The sequence below is a fragment of the Macrosteles quadrilineatus genome, unplaced genomic scaffold, assembly GCF_028750875.1.
Source record: "Macrosteles quadrilineatus isolate MER2022 unplaced genomic scaffold, UCM_ALF_1.0 Scaffold_6__1_contigs__length_79288215, whole genome shotgun sequence".
NCBI classification, from domain to species: Eukaryota; Metazoa; Arthropoda; class Insecta; order Hemiptera; family Cicadellidae; genus Macrosteles; species Macrosteles quadrilineatus.
This window is the reverse complement of record NW_026542599.1, coordinates 9,769,698-9,796,744: the sequence shown is the minus strand read 5'-3', so window position 1 is coordinate 9,796,744 and position 27,047 is coordinate 9,769,698. Positions and strand designations below refer to the sequence as shown.

The 27,047-nt window shown below is 32.7% G+C and overlaps 1 protein-coding gene across 1 annotated transcript in view; it reads right to left on the bottom strand.

Moving 5' to 3' along the window:
- The window catches only part of LOC128996236 (acetylcholine receptor subunit beta-like 1), a 68,287-nt gene extending 41,782 nt beyond the window's left edge, over nt 1-26,505 (bottom strand). Inside the window, exon 1 of the mRNA XM_054421397.1 lies at nt 26,453-26,505. Within this exon, the coding sequence (XP_054277372.1) occupies nt 26,453-26,483 (31 nt within the window). The 5' untranslated portion in view covers nt 26,484-26,505. The remainder of the gene's footprint in view (nt 1-26,452) is intronic.
- Between the last annotated feature and the right edge of the window lie 542 nt (nt 26,506-27,047).

Genomic DNA, 27,047 nt, shown 5'->3' with positions numbered 1-27,047 from the left:
TTGTATTACAAAGGTACTATACATAGTTCGTGCAATTGATTTCTCTCAAACGTTCATACTATAACACTAATACTTGTTGAGAGTCTGTTGTTGACCTAGTGGTTGCGTTTGTGAAATCTCTGAGAGAAGTCCAATTCCAATAATATCCCTGGAATAGACCGTTTGTTGAAAGAACGTTTGTGGTAATTCAATAAAAAATTTGCGTAGACACTAAAAATAAGGAAAAACATACTTGCGAACAAATCTAGATAATTTAGATCAATAAAACCCTTTTCATTCACCTCGAAAACATCTAAAAAAAGATAATTCAACTAATTTCCTTAGAAAACGTACAATTATAGTTTCATTTTCCCGTTGAAAAACCAATCGACAGGTAATCCAGAACGAGGTATGAAACGTCACAGGTTTCCGATAGTGTTATTGGAATAAATGATAGAATTTCCTGGTGGCCATCACAAGCGGCGTTACACGTTCCAGCAAGGGTCGTCAGCAGAAAATCAGCACAACATCAGCACGGAGCAGCACCGTTACTGTTATTGGCTTTGGTGGTTCAGCATCCCGAGGAATCTGAGAGGTCTCAATGAAAACAAGTCATTATCGGGGGCTTTAACATTATCATAATCATATTGCGATAGAAAAATTCTACGTGTTTTAAGATGAGTAGCGGGTGACTGAGTTTTGCTAAGATTGAATAAAATTTGTATTAAATAAGTTAACTATTGAATCGAAAGTGTTGCAATCCTTCTCATGGCCCGGTAGCATTTGGATAATTTAGTTTCTCTTTCCAGTTAAAGCATTGAGTAGAGCAAGTATATTGAAAATGTTTTAATACTGTCCGTTGGCAATGTGGCATTATATATTCAATAATATCTCTCACCTCCCGACATGGCGGCTTGATAATAATAAAAATATCACATTTTTAAGGAGGCATTTTAGTGTAAATCCAATCAGGCTAATGGAAATTCGCTTTGTCTGCTGGTTTGCTGCGGCGGGGGTATTTAGGTTATGCCTTATGTATGTCTAATGCAAGTTAATATTTACATTGATTGTACAGTTATGGTTGTTGCAAATTGAAACAGTTGACAAACCAATTACAAATCTTTGTTTGCTTACGTCGGCAAAATCCCAAAAATATAGTAAATATAACTTTTGCATTGTAAACATTCTTTTTGTGTAGTAAACAATATTGGTGAATTTTCGCAAGTGACAAACGTATAACGAAAATAGATAATTTCAAAGTAGTGTACCGAAAAAATACATGAAGCCCCTTAATAGCTAAGCATGTAAAATTATTGACAACTTAAGCTTATTCATTATTAGTTACGACTGCTAGGATTATTAGTTTCAATAGTGCTTTAGTGTTTTTCAACCTCAAGCTCAATAATCCTTAAGGTTACTTATTGGCACTTATAGTTTTAAAATACACTAATAGCCAAATTTTATACAATTATCTCGAAATAAATGTTGTTCTATACGTATTTTGGCTAACACGGCGCTGGGAGCAAAATGTAAGCTGTACCTATTTTACTCACTGCATTTTGAAGGCGCTTTTACAACTGGCCTCTAAGATTTTGTGCATCTTTAAGGGTAAGACACCACTAGTAATAATGTTCGATATCTTTGCCAAAGTAACAACTGAATCTTCATTTCTGAGGTGTTGCCTTTCGGATTACTTAACAAATACTAATCTAGAGGTCAAATACAGTGGAACCTTAATAACAAGACCCTCGATAAGTCACCCTTTTTAACAAGTGTCATTTTGTAATTCCCTTGAATTTTATTTTAGACCTAATCACATGTTATTGCAAACCTCGATAAGAAGTCGACCTTGAGAACAAGTCTTTTTTAATAATCCCCATGAAAGTCTTGTTATAGAGGTTCTACTGTGGATTACGTTGGTAATAAGGCATTTAACCTCTAGATTAGTAATTGAATCTTAGTCAAGGATAATATTTTATGACTACTTAAAATATAAAAAGTGTGCCTAAGAGTGTGTAATAAATCATTGGAAATTGATAATACACACAAGAATTTATCTCACGACTGTTTAATCAAATCGAGGTTTCGACGATGTCATGTGTTTATTTAAATTCGTGTAAATAGTTTTCTTTAGCTTAATTTAACACAAATACAGTTTGACTAAACATAATAAAGAGACTATGAGTTATTAACGTAATCCAAACGATGCAGCTAAAAGATTAAACATAATTACATTGAATTTTTAAAGAGTATGAAATTTTAAATCGAATACTTGTTTACAAAGTGGTTTTGTTAATTTAAACAAACGCACAGTAAAACAGAGCTAAATCAATTACTTCTTCATGTAATACAAGAACTCCTAATTGGTTTGGAACTCGATGAAGTAGATTCCAAAATTGTCAAACTGTAAGGATAAATTATTTAAAACAAATGTTTAAGTCAGAGTCTCTGACAGTGGGTTCGTACATTTTTTGCAACGCCTTAATTTCTGTGTAAAATTGCATAGAAATGAAATTTGATTCGTTAAAACTCTTACACTCTACATAAAATAGTGTGGATAAAAACCAATAATTTTTACTAGTTCTCATAGAGAAGTATAAAGTTTAAGGATAACTATAACGTTTTATTTTAGTTAGATACTATGGTTGAAAGTTTTGAAGTAGTTTTTCTAGGCATTCATAACTTTTTAACCAATCAAGAGGCTTTTCCCACATAAGTACTTATTAATAGACACTTAATTCACTGTGATCAGAATTAATTGAAAGTTATAATTAAATAATTTTTAATTATAAGACTGTAACAAATATCTCTATGCTAGGCGTATTGATAGGCACTATTGATGCATGGCGCTAACCTTTAGTATCTAATAGTCAATGCTAATACTAAAGAGCATCGAAATATATTCGATGTAGATTTTATTCCTATTGAGGTTACTTCTAGGTCACAATTTGTTGGAGCTTATTTTTTTTTTGCTTATTTTTTAAACTAATATTGCATAATTTTAGTGATTAAAATATACAGGACATTGCTCTTTCATCAATTTAATGATAATGACGTCATAAGTTTGTATGGATCTTAAAATAAACAATTTCAGTAAATACAAATAAAGGTTAGCACAACATGTATGGCGTGTATTGTGTTGAAATGAAAAGGAGTGAAGAGGAGAAGTGAACCTTTATCAATGGTTTCATAGCCAACACAAACTACAGTATATTATTTACAAAATTGCCTTTTGTGAGTTAAAGTTACACACATATTTTCCAATAATAAAGCAATTTTAATAAATACTCTATCCATTCCTGATTTGACCCAGAGGCACAATTTGTTTTTCAGGATTAATTTTGCCAACAGTGTCATTTAGAGGCTTCTGATTGACTATAACGAAGGTTTAGTAATTGAAAAATTATTTTTGTTCATAGAATAAAATTATGAATGCCTCAAATTCAATTTTATATTTTTTTATTATGAAATTAAACCGTCATAACCTAACCTAACCAACCAAACGTGCTGACAATGAAAAAAAACTAATGAAGGTTTATTAATCGAAAAATATTTCTGTTAATAAAATAAAATTATAAATGCCTCAAATCCTATTTTATAATTTTTTTATTCTAAAATTAAACTATCATAACCTAACCAAACTAACCAGACTTGCTTATAATGAAAAATCAAATGAAGGTTTAACCGAAAAAAATATTTCTGTTCATAAAATAAAACTATAAATGGGTCAAATTCAAATTTCATAATGTTTTAATTATAAAATTAAACCGTCATAACCTAACCAAACCAACCAAATTTGTTGATAATGAAAAAAATCCAATACAAAAGAACAGTGCAAAGGGTGGAATTCGATCCCGGGTCCTTCGGATCATCAGCCCAGCACTCTATCTACTACACCACCGAGGCCGATGGCATCACTCGTATCGTCGCGGTAATGATGTTCCCTCAGCCAATCAGAAGCCTCAAAATAATACTGTAGGCAACACTAATCCTGAAATAAAAATTCAGCGACCCAGAGCGGGATCAATTCATTACCGAGACTTTATTTCCACTGTACTGAAAGTTGATCATATAAAACCTAACCTAAGGTTGACATTACGTAACCAGACCAGGGACACTGGACATTTCCCTTTCAAATACGTAAATAATTCCAGAGGCGTAGGAAAAAAACAGTCCCAAACAACTATAACTGTAAAAATCACGTGCGTCATTAACAACTGTATTACAAGTCGTTGAACCTGCATTGAATTCAATGAGAAATTACTAAGTGCTTTGTTGAAACGTTTCATAAAATATTCATTCGGCCAAGAGCGGTTTGACGAGTCCTGTCGTTGGACTCAGTCCAGAAACATTGGGACAGTTGGACCGCACTGGAGTAAGTTATGAGTTTCTTTTCTCATCTTTGAACCCGTTAGTTGGGTAAAAAAATATAATGGAAAATGGGAAGGGGATTCATTTGAATCTATACACCCAAGTGTGCAAAACCGGTTATGGAGATTTAAGGATTCAAGTATAATTTTTATATGTTCACCGTAATAGCGAGAAGATAAGTTGTTAAGTCTGGTCTCCGGGCGGGAGACAGCGCCGTAGGTTGACGGTTCTAATCTCGTCTCAGCCAGGTCTTTAGCGAAACCACAGAGAAGTAAAAGAAAGGGAGTAAAATAATTTATTTTACTTCTCTATGGTGCAACTCAAGACGAGATCACCTGTCTGCGGCAGGCCTTGGCGAGAGAAGACCCACCCAAAATAATCGATGAACGATTCGGGTGGAAGTTTACGGGTGGATTCCCTGTTGTCTGTACCTAAAACCACGCATTCAGTAGTGTATACTGATTTCCAATCTGTTGTTTCCACTAAAGCTTAAGTTTTTTTTTTTTAATTTTGGATTCTTAAGTACGTCAAATAATTAAATTAATACATAACCCAGGGATATCACAGAGTTAAATTTATTTAACTCTACGTTTTCAATCAAACTGCTTGCTAAGACTTTACTTATGGCTATATAATTTTCCGTAAAAATATGTATGGGGAAGTCTAGGGTTTAAAGACATTTAGTAGGAACATTACGTTTGAAATTTCAGCTTTAACTAATGTTGTAGCTTTAATGATATCATTATTTGTATTGTTCCACCCCAACCTATTGGAAGATGTTAAGGCATAAATATTATATTTTACTCTCAAGGATATGAATTAAAAACTAAACCGTATGACACACTAAAGAAAGGTCCAAGTTAGCTCAAAGTTAATTATTTTGTTCTGGATCGAAAATAATCAGACATTTAATTGAAAAATGGAGAAATGAATAGAAGTTAACTGAAAATACTTTTCTTCTTACTAAATAAGAAAGTATTTATGAGTTATAGTTTGAATAAAAAAAGGAAGATACCAAATTCAGTAACCAATTTTCAGTTCATGATAGAACACATGTGGAGCCAAAGGTTCATAAATAAACTCAACACATAAATAAACACCGAACACGATTCTCTACAGTTCTGTCCGTTGATTGTTTAGTAAACAGAGATCAGCTGACAGCACAATATGCTCCATCAGCACGTTACCATTACAGTTTCTACTTCGCTGAACCAACAGCGACCATGTTCACCATTGTGGCCAATACTGGTATCATAGGAAGAACGTTTAAACCTTCCACTGTTGATTGAACTAGATATTCCATTCCTATGTTGAAACTGTGGCTATTGTAGGCCTAAAACGTAGTTAAACTAAGACACCGACAGATTGAGCCACCGACAGACCGACAGATTGATCCACCGACAGAATGAACCATCGACAGATTGATCCACCGACAGAATGAACCATCGACAGATTGATCCACCGACAGAATGAACCATCGACAGATTGATCCACCGACAGAATGAACCATCGACAGATTGATTCACTGACAGATTGATCCACCGTCAGATTAAGTCACCGACAGATCGAACCATCGACAGATTGATCCACTAACAGATTTACCTGATGTAAACTACAAATTTCTGTCTAGTATCCAACTTTTCAACAAAGTAAAACCAAAAGTCAATGGTGGAGCTAAAAAACCTATTGGGCTTTTTTATGTCACATAAACTACCACAGGGACAAAAGCTAAGAGAGGAAATTCAATTTTAGACTAAAACACACCCCGTGACTGATTAATTTAACAATGTTATGTTTAAAAATTGAGTGGTGTAACCCTAGTCAAAATATTTCCATCAAATTCGAAATAAATAGAGGAGTTCGTATTGCTTTCTCTTAAAAATAAATTTCCTATTCTTTCTTAAAAAATGCAAAATTTATAATTAGGTAGGCCTAATTCATCTTTTGGGCCTAAGGATGATTGGGAGTGTCCAATAGAAAAAGATCACCACTACCATCTATTATATATATTTGCCATATTGTTCAAACAGTATAAGTGTGAATATATGTTTCAAGTGTTATTAGACGTACACTATGTTTCTATTAAGTATATTTTCCCCGCAAACCGTGAACTATTTGGAGTGAGATGATCTGTGTTGGACTTGGAGTGAGATGTTACTGACCAGGCCCAGCTGTTTAATTGGTCAGGACCATTTATTAAAAACTCAATGATCAAGGACAGCTGGGACCGGTATCCAACCAACAAAAAGTTACATACTTTTCTCAGGATCGAACTGGCGACCTTAGGATTGCGAGGCGAGCACTATAACCACTAGTCATAGCAGTAATAAGACTACTGTATTTTTTTTTTCTTAAAGACCCCTATTTTTTAGGTCTTAAAAGTTAACAAACACGTATGAGTTTGCACCTAAACCAACTTATTATATAGTTTTATTTCGTCAAAAGAGGTGTTAAATAACTAAAATAACAGGGAAAACAATTGTAAACAAAACCACTATTTTAGCGGCATCAAGCGGAATATGCTAAATGCTGAAAAAGATTTAAATAAAATTCTCTTCAAACAAACCACAAGGATGACAAATATTATAAGTATGTTTAATCTATTGTAATAGTACAATTGTTCATCGCATTTATATATAAACCCCTACAAACATTATACGAACCAATACGTGTTGACCAAAACGACCTCTTACAATGTTGGACTGAAAAGATGAAAACTTCTAACCGTTCAAAACGTTCTCGATGTTTACTTGGGACGAAAATGAACGATTCTTGAAACGTCGTTTGAGCAATCTCCGCAGAGGTGCAACTAAAGTCGTTGAGATGAAGAAGCAATCGCGCACCCGCCGAGGTTAGAGTTATACTTCCGGCGTCACTGACGGATATCAGATTTGGCGGGAATCAACCACGGAAACGTCATTTCCGGGTTTGCTGAAGATTATCTTCCGCGGTTATCTTATCAGTCACATCTCTTATCATTCAACCCTCTCAGTATGGTTTGTGTTAAATAGATGCAAAACTTGTATTTAGGTTACAAGATTGATTGTGAGATCACGAGGTATGCTTTATGATTGACAGAATCGAACCTAATAATACAAACAATAACTAACTATAAAAGTCGTTTAAAAAACATTTCAATCCGCACTAGTGTTTAGCAAAAACTAATAAAAACCTTTTTTGTAATATTACTACCTGAACTTTTGGATTGGGATAAACGGTATTAATGTATAAACAATGGATACGTTAATATTAATATTAGGGAGGAATTGATAATGACACAGGCAGAAAACTACGAGTATTTATATGATTTGGAAAAATGAATTAATAGAATTGGCTTTGTGGTGATTAGTGCATAAATGGCGGGGAAGAACAAATAAACTGATGAATGGACTTATTGTTGCCCTAGAGAACGTCTGGTACTTAGGGGGACGTATTCAATCATTGGGATGGATACAAAAATTGGAGGTTCGGACCGCTTTCCCTAAGAATATATTGTACCTTACATGGTTTACATGCTTTTATGGTGGACACTAAAAAAACAATTGGACGTATAGATGATCGTGTGAAATGGTTGCACTCTAGTTTGCTATCACAACAAATTAAAAAATGCAATATTGAATATTCTTTTGGGGCGAAACATAGCTTAAAAAAATTCTGAAACGCACACAGCATCCAATATCCAAATTGTGTGATTACATCTGAAAACATCATTGTAAATATCAACTATTTTGTAAACCTAGAAATTTATAAGAGATTCAGTATAGTCTAGAATACAAATTTTGCCGTATACATTTTTAGATGCAAAACAATAAGAAATATTTTTACGGCTACGAAATGAAATCCGTGCGAAATTCGTTAGTTTTCGAACGAAGTAATTTAACGTTAAAACTTCTTCAAACAATGAACACTACTTACAGCTTTGTTCAAAGTGAAATAAGAGTAATCTAATGAACGCGAAGATACCTTGAAAGGATAAAAGAAAAAAGATGTCCTTAAATAAAGGAATGAAATAAGTGTGGGCCTTCTTGACGCTAATGGTCTCCGTGTTAAGAGTGCCCCGGTTGTCTGCTCAGGTTTGAGGAATTATAACCTAGAAGACGACGTTCATTTAAAACAAAACCAGGTAATTATTGAACATATCTGATGATGAAACAAAATAATATTCACAGACTCAAAAGATATTTCAAAATATAAACATTTTTTGACGAAAAGACTTTGTGATTTTAAATTGTTTTTGGGGAAACTTTTGTATTTCCACGAAAATACAAATTTAAAAAGTGCTTGTGAAAATAGTCGATTGTGTGTGAAGAGGTACCAAGAATTCAAGTCGATATAACAACAATTACTTTCTAGATTTCCCGTGTAACTTGAAACAAAAGTTCACCAATGTGGATAGAAATTCTCCCACCTAAACAAGAAAGAAGATTGATGCATATTTCCCCATCTTATTGAAGCGAAGCGAACACATGTTTTCAAACGTTGCATGGATGATATAAATGTCTAATCCTTATTAAATTTGGTCATTGTTATTAGAGTTACATTGTATGTTTCACTACAATAACATCGAAAACTTACGCTTAATCAAACTTAAAACAATTTACGAATTTTAATTCATTGTTGTCTCGGTGGAATAACTCGTGTTACTTCTAAATAACGGTTACAGCTGTTCCTATACAATCTATGTATTATGCAAGCATGTCTCTTTAAACCCTTTTTTCTCAGCTTGAGTGCATTACAGGGAAAATGTACGCATACTGTTGGAAAGATATTTTTCTGTAGATGTGCAGAATACCTTCATAAATTTAAATAGGCTCAAAAATAAGCAAAACAAATAAATTTAAAATAAAAAATGCATGTACTTTATGGGTTATCATGCTGGTGAAGAAATAACAATGCAATATAAACAGAAAATCAAAACAAACTCAAAACAAAATCGCATGTTTTATTTACAGCTAGGGATGAACATAGAGAAGACTGTAGGTCTACATTCGATTTTTCGGTCGGGGTTTCGACCACTGGACGCTCTATAGTCTACTATATATTATTAGGCAAGCATGTTTCTTTAAAACATTTTTTCTCAGCTCGTGTGCATCGTAGGAAAAATCTGTGCATACTGTTAGAAATATACTTTCCTGCAGGTGTCCATTTATAAACTAAAATAGGATAAAAATAAGCACAAAAATGAATTTAAAATTTACTAAATAACATGGGCCCTATGGCTTGCTATGCTGGGGACAAAATAACAACGAAATATAAACAGAAAATCATAACGAATGGAGGACACTCTAATCACATGTTTTGTAGAGCGTAGGGTGATAATAGACTGTACATTGCATATTTTTGGCTGAGTTTTTGACCACTGTCTCTAGTCTATATATTAATAGGCAAGCATGTTGCTTTAAAGCCTTTTTTCTTAGCTTGTGTATGCGTAGGGAAAATCTACGCATACTGTTATAAAGATATTTTCCCGTAGATGTCCATTTATAAACTAAAATAGGCAAAAGAATAAGCACAAAAAATGAATTTTAAACATGAAAAGAATTAACAAGGGCCTTATGGGATTTCATGATGGTGACGAAATAAGCGTTATTTGGTCAACACTAGATTTTATAAGAGAGTAATATATAAAAAAAGAAATGTGAATCGTGTACATTGATATCTTCAATTATACGATTATATAACCAATTTAGGCCCATAACTTTCTGATACTCTCAGGTCCTTACATATATTGTAATCATTTACGGAATATTTCGATACTATTGTAGCATCAGTTGAATCAATACAAAAATTTATTTATTCGCACAGTGGGAGTTGTAAGTTAAATTGAAACCCCTAGACAAATACATTATGGCAAGGTAAATTAGGCACGACAAAACTGCTTTAAAAATTAACATCTTTAATAATAGAAATAAAGAAGAAAAACTAGTTGAAGAAGAAACAACAAAGAAGTATGACACAATACAAAATTCAAAGACTGACTTTTCCAAAATAAATATATGAAAGTGTGACAAAACTGACAAGCCATTATTGACAAGGTATCTACGGAAAGTGCCGGGGGGGGGGGGGGTAAGAGTCCTTCCACCTACTCGAGTTTATGCTATAGAGTCCTCAGTAGAATACAGGCTTAAAGTACCCACCCTTGCGGCGTTCCTCTTAGGGTAAAATATCCGATGTTTAAACCTCTCTTGCATTACAAGAGAAAATTTCATGGTTCTTAGCGACGCATCTTTGAATCGAAATCGTGAAAAAAATACTATTTACTGTGGAGTGCACCGTGAGTTTCTAAAGAAAAAATATTTATATACGAGTACAAATGTCTATTTAAATTTAAATATGCTATTCAATAAAGATGAAAAAGATGACAAAATTCCTGCAGTTAAAACTTTATTAATACAATCAATACAATAGTTTAAATACTTAGTGTTTGACCTTAGTGATTAAAGCTTCACGGGCAAAATGTATTGATGAGCCTAGTTATAGTTTACGCAACGATCACGTAAGACCAATTACGCGAGCTGTGTACTCTACTTTACCTACGACCGTTTCTTAATTACTACACATCACTACTCATAACTTCCAAGAGAGGTTATGTTCCCGTGTATAACCTCTCATTGCCACTGATTGTGATGCAATGAAACATTGTACCAAATACTCACTCACTGTTTAATCAATAAAATTAGTCTTAACAGCTGATAAGTTGACGTTCGAAGTATTGCAATTTTACTTCTTTTCTCTCAATCCTTGAACCTCATTGGTCCGTTACTCGTGATGTGAAATAAAACAACAATGCTGTTAAGTAAGTTTGATTGTCTGGGTAGCCGAGTGGTTGTAGTGCTCGCCTTCAAATCTGAAGATCGTTGGTTTGAATCCATGCGAGATCGTTTCCAGACCCAGATGCCGTTAGTCATTGGGCTATAAATTAATGAACCTATCAACCAAAAAGGACGACGTTTGGTAGTAACAAGACAAGACCAGGGTTTGGACCGTTCCCTTTCAAAACGTAAATGATGCTACAGGCGTAAAAACGCACACAAAATAAAATAAAAGGTAAACAATACTTTTAAGTGAATCTTTTCCATTCTAAAAACACAACCGTATCGGATAGTAAAAAATCGGTCGTAGGTAAAGTATATTAAAATAAAATATGACAAAATCTTTTTATATAAGCTTTACTGACCTTCTTTTGACAGAACATATTTCACCCCTAAATTAGTTTCTAGTTATTTTTACATAACGATAATTTATAACGAATGGTGATATATGACAAATGCATCATGTCAGAGTTTTTCTTTGGATACTCTGCTTAGATTCATATTGTTGAATGCAAGTTGACTCAGCTTAGAATCACCTTTGACTTTTGGATAAATAGCAAAAGATATTACCTTCCACTGTAATAGAAATACCTTTGGTATTTAAACAAAATCAAAACCCTACCAGCAACCCATGATGTCAAAAGTGTAAAACATCACCCTGGTCACGTGTATTGAAAGATATTTAAAAATTTACAGCCATAAAAAAAGATTTGGAATGTAAAGTTCCAGTTAATTTAGCGTATGGCATTTTTGCCATAACCTTTTTTGAAAATTCGTCTTGTCAAAGTCGGATTTGAGGCATTAATTTTCTTTTTTAATGCTCTTCAAAATAATAAGCTACTTTTTAGGAAATTTTCAAGCTAACTCCTGCAACCCCTATTGCAGGGTTGGGGTGAATTTCAAAATACCACTAACAATACAGTAACGTGTATCGGAAACAGCTTGGTCGTTTTAGGGAAAACAAATGATCAAGTGCTAAGTAACAATAGAAAGTAAAGGGAGGGAGAATCGATAAAGCCCCGCCTCAGTTCCCCGTTCCCAGCCGCCGCTGTTCGCTGTGTAGCTCTTGTATACTCTGTGTATAGAGTCACGTGCGGGAAACAGCTGCGATATTGGCGGGAAAATAATAGGCCTACGCAATGGAGAAACGCGATTGACAGAACAACTTTTCCAGAAGTACGCAGTAGATGATGAGATGAGCTGATCTTAGTCAGTAACAAAGCTACACAGGTACACACCATTCTACACTCATCCTTCATTCATATTTGGATTAAAATATACACCTAGGTGGCGTTAGATCGGTATCTCAATGTTAGATAATTGATAATTGATGAAGTGGATACAAATGTTGGAGAAAGTTGGATAATATATTGGGAATTGGGAAACTGAAATTTGAATCTAAAAGACAGTATTTAGGAAGGTAGAAAGATGACAAAGTAAACAAATACTACTGTTAGAAATATCAATAATTTTGGCTGCTCAACCTAAAGGTTGAATCAAATTGAAAGTTGATGTGTCAATCTGAAGCTTGCACGACCTAGACCAATAATATACAAATTGACTGTAATGAATAATTGCTATCCAACAAAAGGGCGACATTTATTTATGTTCGGTTTTTGAATAGTGTCCTGGGTTTCGAACAACTTAGGTGCCCTCGGAAAATTTTTTGAGATAAACAATATTTGGAGGTTAAAATATTGATTAAAACGTCACGTTTCTATATGTAATTTTATCAAACTAATCAAAATAGGATTGTACAATTTTTGACTTTTGGCTGCTCTAAAAATTAATCCCTTTGGGATCAGTCAGCCTATCTCGGGCTTGCGAACCATACTGATTAAGCCAGGCAAAATAATACTTGCAATAGGCCTACATAAAGGACATGCATGGGAAGTTGGCACAGTCTTTTGCAGTTTATGTTTATTTTTTATTTCAAACCATAAGTTTAGTCTACACGCAAAACACTCTAAACATACAATCGTCCTGAATTAGATTCCATCTAGTGATGCATTGTTGTCATGTAAGACTGTAAAAAGTAAATAAAACGTATTTATGCAATTGCTTATTACTTAATATCTATACTTATTTAATACGCAAGCAAGTTTTTTGTGACAATTACTCCTCCAAAACTACTGAACTGATTGACATGTTTTTGGTGTCATTGGAAAGAGCGTAACGTGAAGTTGTGCAGGAAACTTTCTTTTTAGGGAAATAATGAGAGAGTGAGGCCATGGAGCCCTTTAAAGTTTCGTATTTCTCCATAAGATTTGGAAACAAAAATTGTTATGAAACTCCAGCTGTTGTCACAAATCAAAAGTGAGAAGAAGAGCATATGATAATTGAAAACAGTCAATAAGTTTGCTAATTTAACAGTTTGCTACAAACTTGCTGACTTGGTTGAAATTCGTTTTAAAATAACGCCTGTAATACTTAGCAATTGCTCGAATTCGAGCAACAGGGACACTAGTTAGGATTTAATTTAGGCCTATATTATGTGAACTTTTATTAAATCACATTCATTACCATGTTAGCTACATAGGATTAAAACTAGACAAAGGTTTTTAGTCAAATAAAAATATTTTCCAAAAAGTTGTAATGTGACTTGAAAATAAGTTGAAATAACAGTTTTAACCAATTCAAGCACTTTGTAAACATTATTTTTCCTAATGAAAATTTACTGTCTACAATCACACACTATTTTGCACACTACAGTATAAGAGTATTAAAAACCAAAGACACAATTAAAGATTTAATAAATATGAAATTGATTAGGTATTTTGAGTATTACAAGCGTGATTGAACTAATAGGAGCATGTGCGTAGCAATCTAGAACAATTCAAAACCTACGTCACAACTGATATTCAATTGGTTTCTTAATTAGGTTTAGCAATGATGCTTGGGTAAAATGCATGTAAAGCAGGAAAACTAGCGATTGGGGTCTCATTTCATGTATTAGACAGTGTGAATGATAACATGTTTAGTTAAAAAAAAAATTGTTTCAAATAGTTTTTTGAACAGTGAATGAATTAGTTTAATTAGTCTTAGCAGTGATGCTTGAATGAAAAGTATAAATTAAGACGAAAAACTAGCAAACAGAGTTAATGACAGATATTATTCATATTAATGAGTAAATAATAGAGTGTATAATCTTTCCAGGGGTTTGTCTACACCTTGGGTATGTGTTAATATAAGACTTTTCCTTGTTGTAAAAAAATCCTAACGATTTCTTTTAAATCGTTCGTAACACCGTCTAAATATGATTTTTATCATTTGATTCAAGCTTCAATGAAAACTGTTTATGAAAGAATGAAGCAAACACAGATCAAAACATTTACACAAGCTTATTTTTTTGCAGTGGGAGAGCAAATTATCGCGAACAAAGCTTGATCTTAAGGTGTTATACAATCAACAAAGTATTACTACTAAAACTAATATGTAGGAAACAACTCTAGTTTGCATATTTTAAGCTGAGTATGAATCCAAGATGAGTTTGGATTGCTTTACGACTGACCTAAAGCATTTATTAAACAAATACAATTTATTAAAAATACCTTTGAGTTCTACAAGGCCGTCATAGATGGGTGCTAAACGTTAAGTGTTAAATGATTGAGTTCAAAGATTTGTAAATTAAGATCAACTGTTTACATAGCCAGGGAACCTTAAAACTCCGAAATTATCAAAGAGTTTGTATAACATATTTTGGACGTACAAGATAACACAGACGCAGACAGAAACTAGAACGGTAAGAATGGTGGAGGCCGGGGGATATGAGTTAATAAACACAAGATGTTCACAATCTCAGTCTCCCTCCACCTGTGGAAATCTCAAGGATTGTTATGCTTGTCCCCAAACCGTTTCGGTTCTGTTTTGAAGCAGAATCTTGTGACCGCGAAACAACCATGTGCAACGATACACATAGCCTTTTATCGTAGGGTAGGTAAAATAATGTGAAAAAATAGTCAGATTTTTAGGTTTTTGTATAGTTAAAGTACAACACGGTAAAATTTTGTTTGGTCATTCATACGCTACTTTGGTATTCTCTAAATCAGTTTTTTAGCACCCTTTAATTACTTTTTAGTGTATTTAATATTTTATGCAAGTAGACCCCCAACATAACCATGAGCAAAATGATGAACCATTATCAACAGTGATGTAGCCAGGGTTTCAAAATAGGGGGGTCGACCGACCGGGGGTCCCAGGTAAAAGGGGGATCCGGGAACAATTTTTAAAACATAGGCCCTACAACGGTCCTTTAAGCTCTCTTGGCATTGAAAATAATCAACCACAACATCAATATAGTATGATTATATAATTTTACATTGAATTTAACAAAAAATATTACATTTAAGACCGGAAGGGGGGGGGGTCCAGACCCCCAGGACCCCCCCTGGCTAAAATGGCTTCAAATGCGACAGCGTATTGGTGATATCTTTGACTATTTATTCAATGATGATGTTTTGAAAATTACTTTCACGTGAAAAATTTTAATGCAAAAGACTAGATTGGTTTAATTTGTTCGATTGTATTACAGCTACTGTATAGCATTAAGATGAATAATGTTAGTACTACTCTTTGCCACCATTATACATTTTTAGAATCACCACAAGAAATCAATTAAAACATTTTATTTATTCATTTATGTGTTCAAGTTCAGTGGATAATATTGTAAGAATTTGCTTAAGTATTAGTATTATTATTTAAACAACATTGAAATCTTTAAGATCTGAAGAAATTTTTCATTGTGGCATTGAAAACTTTAATATTAATCCTAAGAAATCATTTATACTATAACTAATCAAGATCAAAATTATTGTGTAGTTGAAATTAGTTATTTTTTTCTGTTTAGCCTAAATTGTTACTATAAACCTAAATTGTGGTTTGTTATACTTAGTGATCTTTCTTAATAGAAAAATAACGAGGTAATTTATTTAATAAATTCTTTATTAAATGAATGTAGTAGAAGTATTGATACAGAGTTGTAATAGATGTTGTTTTAAACTTAAATTTTAAACTTTTGGTAGTTTGAAAACTGTTCAGAGAGTTCAACTAGTCTGAGAGTTCATAGTCGGAATTGTGAATGAAAAGTATGCGAATGATGATGTTTAACTAAATATTTAACATACCTTAATCATTTAACCATATACATTTTAATACCAGGATTTGGCTAATTTTCCAGAATTTTGAGATTGTGTAAACCACCCAAGCATCCACATTTGGAAAAAATCTTACAAAGAAAAATCACAAAGAATTAAAAGTACCAGTATTCTACTATATAAGTTCATTATTCATCCATTAATTTGCACAAATCATTGCAGTTTTCAATAAACCCTATGACAAAGGAGCAGAACTAGATTATGTTTGTATAATCAGTGTCAACGACAGCCTGTGGCGCGAATGATGCGAATGATGCGATTTGCCGCATGATGCGGGGCAAGGTGCATGCATGAATGCGCACAAAACGTGTGTTTAGTATTATGATACAGACTGCACCGTGTGCTACCACAAGCTCAAACAGATTGATTGGGCAGTGTGTGCGAGTTTAAATTGACTAAAATAATGTTGCATACGTTTCTTAGTTGGGTACAATACTTTGTTAAAAATACCACGGTATTAACCGATTGTATGGCTTCTTCTAAATATATAAATATGGTGACAGTTCTGCAAAACAGAGAAAATTCTCATAACCTAGATTTTATATGAAGTGAATCCACATAAACAGAGGGATCGGAACCACTGGGCAAAGGAATCTTCTCCAAAACCTAAAGCTGCATCGTCCATATTGCTTATTAATCCATAAATCTTAAATCAAAGCGTAAAAAACCTTACTGCTTCTCTGAAATGGGTTATGTGGTAAAATAACATAGGAATTTTAAAATTACAATTGTTTGGAATTTTCTTTGTAAGCATTAGGGGCATGATAACACTTCAACATACTGAATTATTTCCTTTTTAAATTATTTTCTCTACAAAATGGTTATAAAAGGAATTGCAAATTTTATGTTTTTAGGGTAAAAATGGGGACAAAACTCCACTCGTTTATACAAAGTTTCATCAAAATCGGATAGTTTTTGCTCGAGTTATCATGCTAACGGACACACACATATAAAGATATGAATTTGATCGGATGGTATTTTTGGCCCCTTGGGACCTATAAACAAAAAATTTAATCGGTTCCGGGTCCAAGTCTTACCATAAGTACAACGATTATAGCTTATTCCCTATATGGGAAATTCGCGGAAAGGGCTTAAGTGTTTTAAGATAAACTTCCACTCAGGGGTTAAAGCCCTTTAAAACTTTGGATGTAGCTTAAATCTACCATTCGCTTGAAATACATCAAACCGTGCTAAAGAGGCGATAGAAGAGGGAAAATAAAGAACATCGATCACTTTTTGATCCTCACCACTTAAACTGATTGGCCAACCCCTTAGTCGTAGAGTAGAGTTTCCTTTATTTTCAAGCATTTTGCATCTGACTAAGCCTTCAAATAGATGTTAATGAGGTATTTACAGTAGGATAAAAGAGTAAAATTTTTGTTTCAAAGAATAATATAAATACTTATTACAGGCTGGGAATTGGACAGAGATCTTAATTGATTTTGACAAATATGATAATTATTAGCTTTTAATAAATACTACTTTATAGTTTAATTTTCTTTACTAAAGAAGACATTCCATCTATGTAAACCAACTGTGGCCAATTTCGTATTCAAAAGACAAAGAGTATTCCAGTATGTTTTATCTCTACTACAGTCTAAAGTCATACTTTCCCCATTAGTTTTAGTTGATCTGTTGTTTGATGTAAAAAAAGTGCTGTGGCCCAAAATAAGATGTGATTTTGGTTTAGATTGGTTAAAATATTAAATACAACGGCAATCCGTAATTGAACTGCATTAATTTCTTCTCTAAAATTGCTAAAACCATGTTTATGCAAAGATTAAGCTCCATCTATAGTCAATGGATGTATACATTAATTTTACTTTATACAAAAACAGTTTACTATTTTCTTCAAAATCGGCCTTTTATGGTTGGAATGTTAAAATAATTATGAAATTCAGCAAATATTATAAAAGTTACTTAAACAAAGGTATTATTTCTTCTTTGGTTACTTAAACTTATGGTTACTTAGACTTAAAACAGCCATACCTGTTAAATTATAACAAAATACTAAGCTATGTCATTACTATAGCTAAACATATTACAGTGATTACAACTAATGTTTAATTTAAACCAAATGATTCTGATTTTTCGCAATTAAAAGCTCTTAACCACAAACAAGAATGTGTCACGGTTTAAAAATATATGTAAATTTTCTCAAGCATTTATTCAGTGTTTCATAAGCTTTAAGCTAGCTAATAACATCACTCAGGTAATAAATGGGGTTATAGTAAACATGCAAATACAAATAAATTCTTATAAACTAAATAACCAGTTGTAGACCAGGCATGACAAAAAAAACAGTTTCAATGAATAACAGAAATCAATAGTTATGTCACATTAATTGACAAAAGCCCTATACTTAAAATTTACAGCCCATGATAGGCCTATAGTTATTTTAAACTAGTAGTTGGTCCACGCTTCGCAACAAGGAGAGATCTTATAGGAGAAAAACATTTTCTTTGAACCTGTTGTATAAAATAGTTCCACATTCAGTATCGGGTTTAGAAAAAAAAAATCAATCGTACCAAGTTTTGAGAAATATATAATTTCATTCAGGCAAACTTATTGGGATACCTAGTACAAAATATAAAATAGCTGACGTGTATTGTAGCTATATGTTTTTTAAAGATACGCTTACTTAAACCCCTACTATTGTTATTTAAGACAGACATTTATAAAATGTTAATAGTAAACCAACAAACAGCTTATAGAAGTATACTCGTACCAACGGAGTATTTTGCCAAAATCAGGGCACTCAATCGTAACCATGCAAGGAATTAAGTTGGAAAGGAATCTAAGGATAAAGGCTTTAGATTTTCTAAAAGGATGAAAAGTGTAATATTATATTGGTGAATAATAAAGAAGTATACGATTCTTGTACTTTAATAGCTGACTAAAATCATCCGTTAAGGATGGTTTCAGAATAGTTCAGGAGACCTAATTTTAAGGACAACTGGGTCAAGCTAAAAACAATCTAATAGCTTTTGATATTTTTGATATCGAATATATTCTGATAGCTAGACAAGCACTTTGAGAAATCGGATAACCAGCTACAAATGCGCATACTACAAATTTAAATTGGCTTAATACAATTTAAACCGTATCATAATAGTGGATGTTATACCAACTCGGACTAGGGAGGCTGAGTAGGTAGTAAGTAATAAAACGGAACTGTTATAAAACATGTCCTGAAATGGATCGTAACTCCCCTAGTGTTAGCAGCTGACCTTTCTACTGGTGTATAAGCTTTTCAGGTAAGATATTCTAGCAGGAAATATGACCAGAAACTATCAATATCAACGAATTACATTATAAGTCTTTACATAGTAGGGAATAAGCTATTACCATAGGTCTTATGGCAAGAACCTAAAAAAAATTTGAACAGCCTACTGAAGCGCTATTTTACAATTTAGTTACAGAAAAGTTCTAAACCCTTAAGTAAAAAAATCCAAGTTATTCTTATCAAGAAAAAGAAAACTGTTAATACTTGATGGTTTATTGTATTCTGAAAAATTCGGTAAATAGGTCTTCAGCTCTTAATATTTAACAAAAAACCTTATTATTTTGGAGGGAACAGCAAATTAAAATTATAGTTTAACATGTTATTTAAATATTAAATGAATATGACCATTGACTTTTGAAGTAATCATAGTAAAAGATATATTACAACTAATTAAGTGAAAATCTAATCAGGCAAACAGTAATATTCTTAGTCTGCAGGTTTCCTGAGGCTAGGGTAATTTACAATGTTTCTAGTTGCGGAATATTAAGCTGTATAAGGTATTTCAGAGTTTTGGCAGAAATAACCATTTATGACTTCAATGACATACCATTAAACAGCAGTGGGTAATGATTTGCATATCTACTCATTTTATGTATTTCTGTTTAAAGCGCAATGTTTTTATTGGAATACAGATTTTGCCGATGAACAGCTAAGATGCAATGTACATCATTCTAACTCTTCACCCGTTGTTTCAGTTTTAAACAGCTAGGCTAATTTAATTACTTTTCATCCTTTCTATTAAATGAAAAAATCAAAATTTTCAACAGCTTAAGACGTTCATATTTTTTCGACCTTTAACTTTAAGAGCAACTGAATCTCACACATCTAAATAATAAAATCAGTATTTACTTTTCCTAAAAACATCATTTACGTTTTTACGATTAAGACAAGTGGTTGAAATGTTGTATAAATAGTTAAATTTAAGTAATTGATCTTCCTTGTATTGTAACAATAATAAGGTTAAAAAAATAAATTAATCTATTAAGTAATTTTAAGGGATTTAATATTTACTAACATACAGTGGAAAATACATGCTTACATAAAGTAATAACAGCTTGAGACGTTTGAAAGAAGTAATGTAGCGCAAAAAGGGCAAAGAAAATTAGAGACTACTGTGCAACGATGAGTAAAAAGATCTCGGCCAGCCACACCTTCAAGTTGATTAATATTTTTTGGTATAAAATTGGATTCCAGCCCAAAGAAGTGTCAAAATGTTAATCACATTTTATCAACTGTAAGTATAAATATAAATTCTATTGAAAAGCAAAAAAAAGTAATCCTTGTTTTTTTTATAAAAACCTCTTAGTTGCAAAATGTAAAATAATGAAACTTTTAAAAGAAATTGTGCAAAACAATTGTCATGTTTATTAAACTATTTAAATATGTAACTGAAATATTTCGACTCTAAAATACACACATAGAAAATGCCACATATATACAGGCTGCAATATCTTATAATAAAATGTGCTAATTAAAAACTTTAAAGATAAAACAAATCCAATATTCTAACGATGCTATCGTATTTTTACAATTATTTAAACAAGAAGAATTAAATACAGTAATTGAAAGAACTGTTACTCAAGCAAAAATAATTTGATTTTCTTATAACATTTAAGACAATACAATAACTTGCTATAGAAACCAATCAAGTCTCTAAACCTAAATGAAGAATATTTTTAAGGACATAATTAAGATTTATTTAATCGTTAAATTAGGAAATGCGTAAATATTTAACTTACGAAGCTTTTAGTTTTACATAGTCCTACAACTTTCTCAATGTTCAGTACTTGTTATGTATGTATTATGACGTGTATCATAGCTTTTAAAATAAGTACAGAGGCAGTTGGATTTCTTTAAAAACTAAACAACTGCGGAGTTAAAAATATTGTTTCTGAATTGAGAGCTACTCAATAACAATAGACACCCAGGGGGAATTTGATGAAATAAAGAACTTATTAAAACCGAAGAAATAAATTGACACAATGCCTCGTTTTATTTCGGGATTTGCTATATTTGTTTAGCCTGTAATACCCAAGATAGAATTTGTTACATTGATACGAGATAGGAAACTATGCGATATACAGGGTGTCCCGGAACTCACTGGAATTTTCCATACAAAATTGTTTCTTAGGTCAAGAGAAAAACATTTTACAATATAAACATGGTTCTCTAGTGACTAGTTTTCTGTATTTTGCAATTTGTCAGCATATGTTTTTATTTACACTTGAGGTCGTCCAGTGGTCGAAAACTCGACCAAAATATGTAATGTAGAGGATTCTCTATTTTTACCGCTGTAAATAAAACATGTGATTGGAATTTCTTCCATTTTTTTGATTTTCAGTTTATATTTTGTTGTTATTTTGTCACCAGCATGGCAACCCATAAGACCCATGTTAATGTTTGTTTGACTTCAAATTCATTTTCGTGCTTATTTTTGAGCCTATTTTAATTTATAAAGGAATTTTACACATCTACAAGAAACATTACAGTATGCGTAGATTTTCCCTGTGATGCATAAAAGCTGAGAAAATAGGCTTTACAGAAACATGCTTGACCAATTAATACATAGATTTTAATCCTAACATGTGTTCAACTTGTTATTATGTTAACTCATGTTATTATGTAAAATGTCATTCATCATACTGTCCGAAAAAACAGCCATTTTTATTTCTTTAAATCGTTTGCAAAATTAACGTTTTCAGATAACTTCAAATAAGGAACAGAAAAAAATATATGGTAAAATTTTCGGTTTGCTAACCTCAACTTATTTAGTACATTATGGAATCGCCGCTAACAACACGATATTTCAAGTTGTGTTTGTAACAGAAATGTAAAAATTGATGACGAAAAAAAATTGGGGCTGTCCGAAGCTTGGTATTATTACTACCTAATGCCAATTATTGTTTTCTAGATAGCATCATTAAATTGCTTGCTGCTTGGAGTCATACAAAAGTGTGCTAAAATTATGTCCCACCATTTTTAAGTCGCACGGTAAAATCTATGGTGTACACCATGCAGAAAATCTATACCAGCTAATGTTTTGTCACATAGGGATGTTGAGTATTTTAGAAATTGAAACTGGGTCACATGGTGACATCGTGAAATTTATTAGTGAGTCATGCAAAAAAGTCTGCCAAATTTGAGCCTCATGGTTTTCAAGTCACATAGTAAAATCTTTGGTGTGCATCATGCAGAAAGGTTATTAAAGCTAATATGTTGTCAGATTGGATTTTTATAGAAATTGAAACTGGGTCACATCATGAAATTTATTAGTGAGTCATAGAAAAATGTGTTAAAATTGAGTTCCACAGATTAGTTAATCTTTGGTGTTTACCATGCAAATAACTTATAACAGCTACCTAATATTTTTTCACATAAGTATTATAGAAATTTAAACTAAGTCACATAGTGAAATTTATTGAGTCACACAGAAACGTTCTAAAATTGACACACACTTTTTAAGTCACATAGCTTGGCACAACGCCTAAGTAATATAACGGAGTCATGTAGTATTATTGTAGGGAGTAGGGCCGACTATCTGCCATCAATATGTAAGCATGGGAGACAATGTAGAGCCCCGGGGGCTTTCAACAATTCAGGCCCGACGATGTTGTGTGCGGCCCACCAACTCTGTCAATTCTACACTGTGAAGCACGTTATAATACAGCGAGTGGAAGGTTGGATTTGTTAAAACTATGTTTTTGTGTAAAAAAATGTGTAGTGTGGTTCACATTAGTTGTAGGACCTATTGAACTAGATAATCAATTGTGTTAAGGTATTATTATAAGTGTTATTTGACGTATCTTTTGTGCTTTTAGGTTAAGGTCACCAATTATAGAATAAAAATTATAGTTCAAAAGCTCCTAAAAGGGTCTACTGGTTTTATGACCAATGATTTTTTAAACGGTCCACGTCAAAAAGTTGATGTATTGTGAATAAAACCTTTTCATTTGGCCTCTTATAGTATCGATTGTTAACTTAGAAAATTTTATTTTGACAGTAGAAAATTCTGGCTTATTTAAACATGTTCCTTTTTAATACAAAAATCCTACAATTGTTCCATAAAGGTACAATAGTATTTCGTTGTGACACGATATGTCAGTATGGAAAGAAGAAGAAGAATGGAGTCAGTATGGATGTGGAGGTGGAAGGTTACAGATTGTTTGTATACAAACTACTACATGTCAAATTAGTTGTAAAAATGACTGATATTTTGTTGTAAGACGATTTGACAATGCAGCAGATAAAAGTCAAAACTTGTGTATAAACACGATATTGTGTATATTGTGTGTTTTTGTGTAACATGAAATCACAAATGTGTGAGGTGATACACAAAACGTGTGCGGTTACATACTATCTTGTGTCAAATATATGGTCTGCCACGTTGAGTGATATTTTGTAACATGATATGGTCTGGAAAGTCACAGCTTTGGTATAAAATCAGTGTTTTGTCAGATAAACTGCCTGATATTTGTTCACAACAAGGTATAGATCCCCAAAATGCCATCATGTTTGTCATTTCATTTTAAAACAAAATTGGAAGAATATTTTTTTGTTTTGATCAAATATAAACTTTAGCTTTTATGAATTATGAATTCAAACAAATATTTATAGTCTAATTTATAAACAGTTTATTTCAATATACGTCACCGAGCTGGATTATGATGAATTTCCATGTAGCTATGCTGGATTTTCTTTGATTAAACCTCATATTTCCGAATCTAACACGATTCTAAGACTATTACATAGTGACATACAACGCACTATGTATGTAAATGGTGTTGCATGTTAAGTTTTATGAGTGTATTATTAATTTATATAAGTAATTGTAAATGTTGGCCACTGTAAATTTATATATTAATAGGCAAGCATGTTTCTTGAAAACCTTTTTTCTCAGCTCCTGTGCATTGTAGGGAAAATCCACGGATAGTGTTAGAAAGATATTTGTCTGTAGATGTGCAGAATCCCTTTGTAAATTAAAATAGGCTAAAAAATAAACACAAAAACGAATTTAAAATTAAAAAAATTAACATAGGCCTTATGGGTTGGTGACGAAATATAAACAGAAAATCATAACATATGGAAGAAATTCCAATCACATGTTTTATTTACAGCGTGGGGTGAAAATAGAGAAGGCTGTATATTACATATTTTTGGCTGAGCTTTTGACCACTTGACGACCTCTAGTAGTTAGTTAAACAATACTGAACACTATTAATAAAACATTATTCAAATTAAAAACAGTTTTAAAGCCTTTTAAATTTTCTTAAAAATTTCTCAAAATAAACATAGCCTAAAAAATTAAATATATTAAAAATTTTTACTTTTAGGTTAAAAATAATTGTTCAACCTAGGCTAGTTGATAATCGAGACTAACAACTCGGATAAATAGTTGGGAAACAAAGGTTACCGGTGTATATTATAAAACAATTATGATTAATGCATAATAATCGATGGATGAGTTGAATTAATTCCTATCACACACTAATGGGGATGGAAGGGAGTTAACAGTTTGGTGGTGTTTGAAGTTTCAATAGCAATCTATGATGACGTATGAGCATTGAAGGGGTGGTGGGGGGTTAGAGGGGGAGGGCAGAGGGTTATTATGCCATTCATTGTTGAATGTTTATGAAAACACATGGCATCACTGTCCTTTCTAAAATTACAATTGTCATTGTCACAACATCGAAATTTTCCAACTGAAATCCATTCTTAAAAGGAATTGTATGAAAAACTTTGTAGTTGTACGAAAAAAAGGAAAATAACAAATATTAACAGGAAAAATGTTTGCTTTTTTAGTACAAGTTCATAAAGTATATTTAACAAAATTAAATATTGGCATACTTTAGGAAATTGTTGAGGTTCTTTAGGTTGAGTAGTTTCTATTTGATTTAGAGTAATTATATACATCAACATAATAATATTTTTAAAATTACTAAACACTGTTATTGCATTGGTTATTTTGATTAGTTATTTATATTAATATATTTATCAATAGGTAATGGGTCTTTTAGTGAAAACATTTAAAATCAACATTTTAAAAGTGTTCACATATTTTTATGTTTTATTGTGTTTTCATGTGGAATATTTCTTTTAATACATTACACCTTTTGGACTGGGTACAGTTTCAAAATACATCAGATCTTTTAGCACGTCGTATCATTGTGTGGTTTATAACTGAATGTTAAGAGAATCAAATATTTAATTGTTTACTAGCAATACCATTTACATTCCACAGTATACCTCACGACTAAATATTTCCACAATTTCAACCCTCCCCGTCAAATCCAAGGCTGGAATCAATTATTTCACAAAGTACACACTGCTACTCGACGTTCCGCGCTAGGGTGGATCACTTGGACCGTTCCATTCTTTATACCCCTTTGTCGTCTGATCATATCTCATCTATTACACACAAACTCTCATTATCAACACAACAATGTTTTATACCGACAAAGGATCAGCTGAGCTACATTTAAGGGCAGGGTTCAGTAACGACCGGGCGTTGGGTGGGGTTACGCATCCTAAGCTTTGTTTCACTAGTTCAAAGGGGGTTTTAACAGTCACTAGGTAACGATTAAGGGTCAAATGGTGAATTAAAATGTTTTTGTTGTGTTTTTGAGAAGTTTGAGGAGTCAGTGTCGTAATACATCAAAGGTGGGGTTGGTGCTAATTTTAATGTGGTATACACCATTTGTTTTATGTACTGTATACTTTATTTAATACAAAAATATAGTATTTTATTTTTAATTTACCAATAACAAATTTAAACCACTAGGCCTACTCCTTACTAATCGATCACTGACAAAGAACACACTCACTATCTCCACAGGGTTTACACTATCACTCACCGGGGAAGATGGTACCGTACAAAAGCAGCATTAGAGCCGCGAGTGCAGATGTGTTCATATTGTGCTCCCAGAATCACCGGTTCCCATCGTTCCAGTCGTTCACTCACTCACTCACATACCGGGAGTGTGGGCCTGGGCCCCTGGTCATATTGACTGTAACAACGCGCAGCCGCCGCCCTACCCATCGCACCTCGCCGCGCCGCTCCGCTCGCCGCTTGCTCCTACATTGCTAATTGCCCGAGTGGCTTTCTTCTCAATGGTCGGATGAGGGATCAGCACGTAAATGACAGCTGATTTTTTAGGTGTTTTGGTATCGGTTGAAATTTAGGAGTGTTAGGTTGGAGTAGGTATTAGAGTTTTAGGTAAATAAAAAATATATTTTGTACCTTCTATTTAGTTTTTGGGGGGTAATATTTTGTTTTTTGTTCAGAAAATTAGAGTTGTACTAATAGAGTGTCTAAGCGTTTAATTATTTTAAAATTAGTGAATAAATGTAAAAAAAATGTTACTCGTAACAAGCTGAAGCCAAAAGGGTTCTTTGTTTCGAAGTGGGTTGGGATAATCTTGGATATATGAGAGGTTTTGTGATATAATT